The 280-nt window shown below is 42.1% G+C and overlaps 1 protein-coding gene across 1 annotated transcript in view; it reads right to left on the bottom strand.

Moving 5' to 3' along the window:
* LOC119591488 (trypsin-1-like) overlaps positions 1-280 on the bottom strand; it is a gene marked incomplete in the record, with an annotated part of 14,969 nt that continues 14,689 nt past the window's right edge. The window contains 1 exon segment of the mRNA XM_037940231.1: positions 1-259. Coding sequence (XP_037796159.1) covers positions 87-259 — 173 coding nt within the window.

The following is a 280-nucleotide window of genomic DNA, read 5'->3' as shown; positions in this document are numbered from 1 at the left end:
GACGAAAAAGAAGGAAAAGAAGTAGAAAGATAATCATGCTGGATGTCCAAGTTATCTTCTCTTTCCTTCAATTCTTTTCTTGTGTTTTAGCGAATGATTGAGTTTCCCCATCCGTTCTTCTTTAGCTGCCTCCCTTTTCCTCTTTGGTTACCGCGACTTTTCTTCCCTCTCAGTTTGGGGTTGTAAGTCGAACAGAAAACGGATTCACCTGTGTTGGCGTAGACCCAGTCGAGATATTTGCTCAGCTTCACATAAACACCTGGAAACAATGATATCCCAG

Source organism: Penaeus monodon, chromosome 28 (genome assembly GCF_015228065.2).
Source record: "Penaeus monodon isolate SGIC_2016 chromosome 28, NSTDA_Pmon_1, whole genome shotgun sequence".
Taxonomy (NCBI): Eukaryota; Metazoa; Arthropoda; class Malacostraca; order Decapoda; family Penaeidae; genus Penaeus; species Penaeus monodon.
The sequence above is the reverse complement of the archived record's forward strand: the minus strand, read 5'-3'. Positions and strand labels throughout refer to the sequence as shown.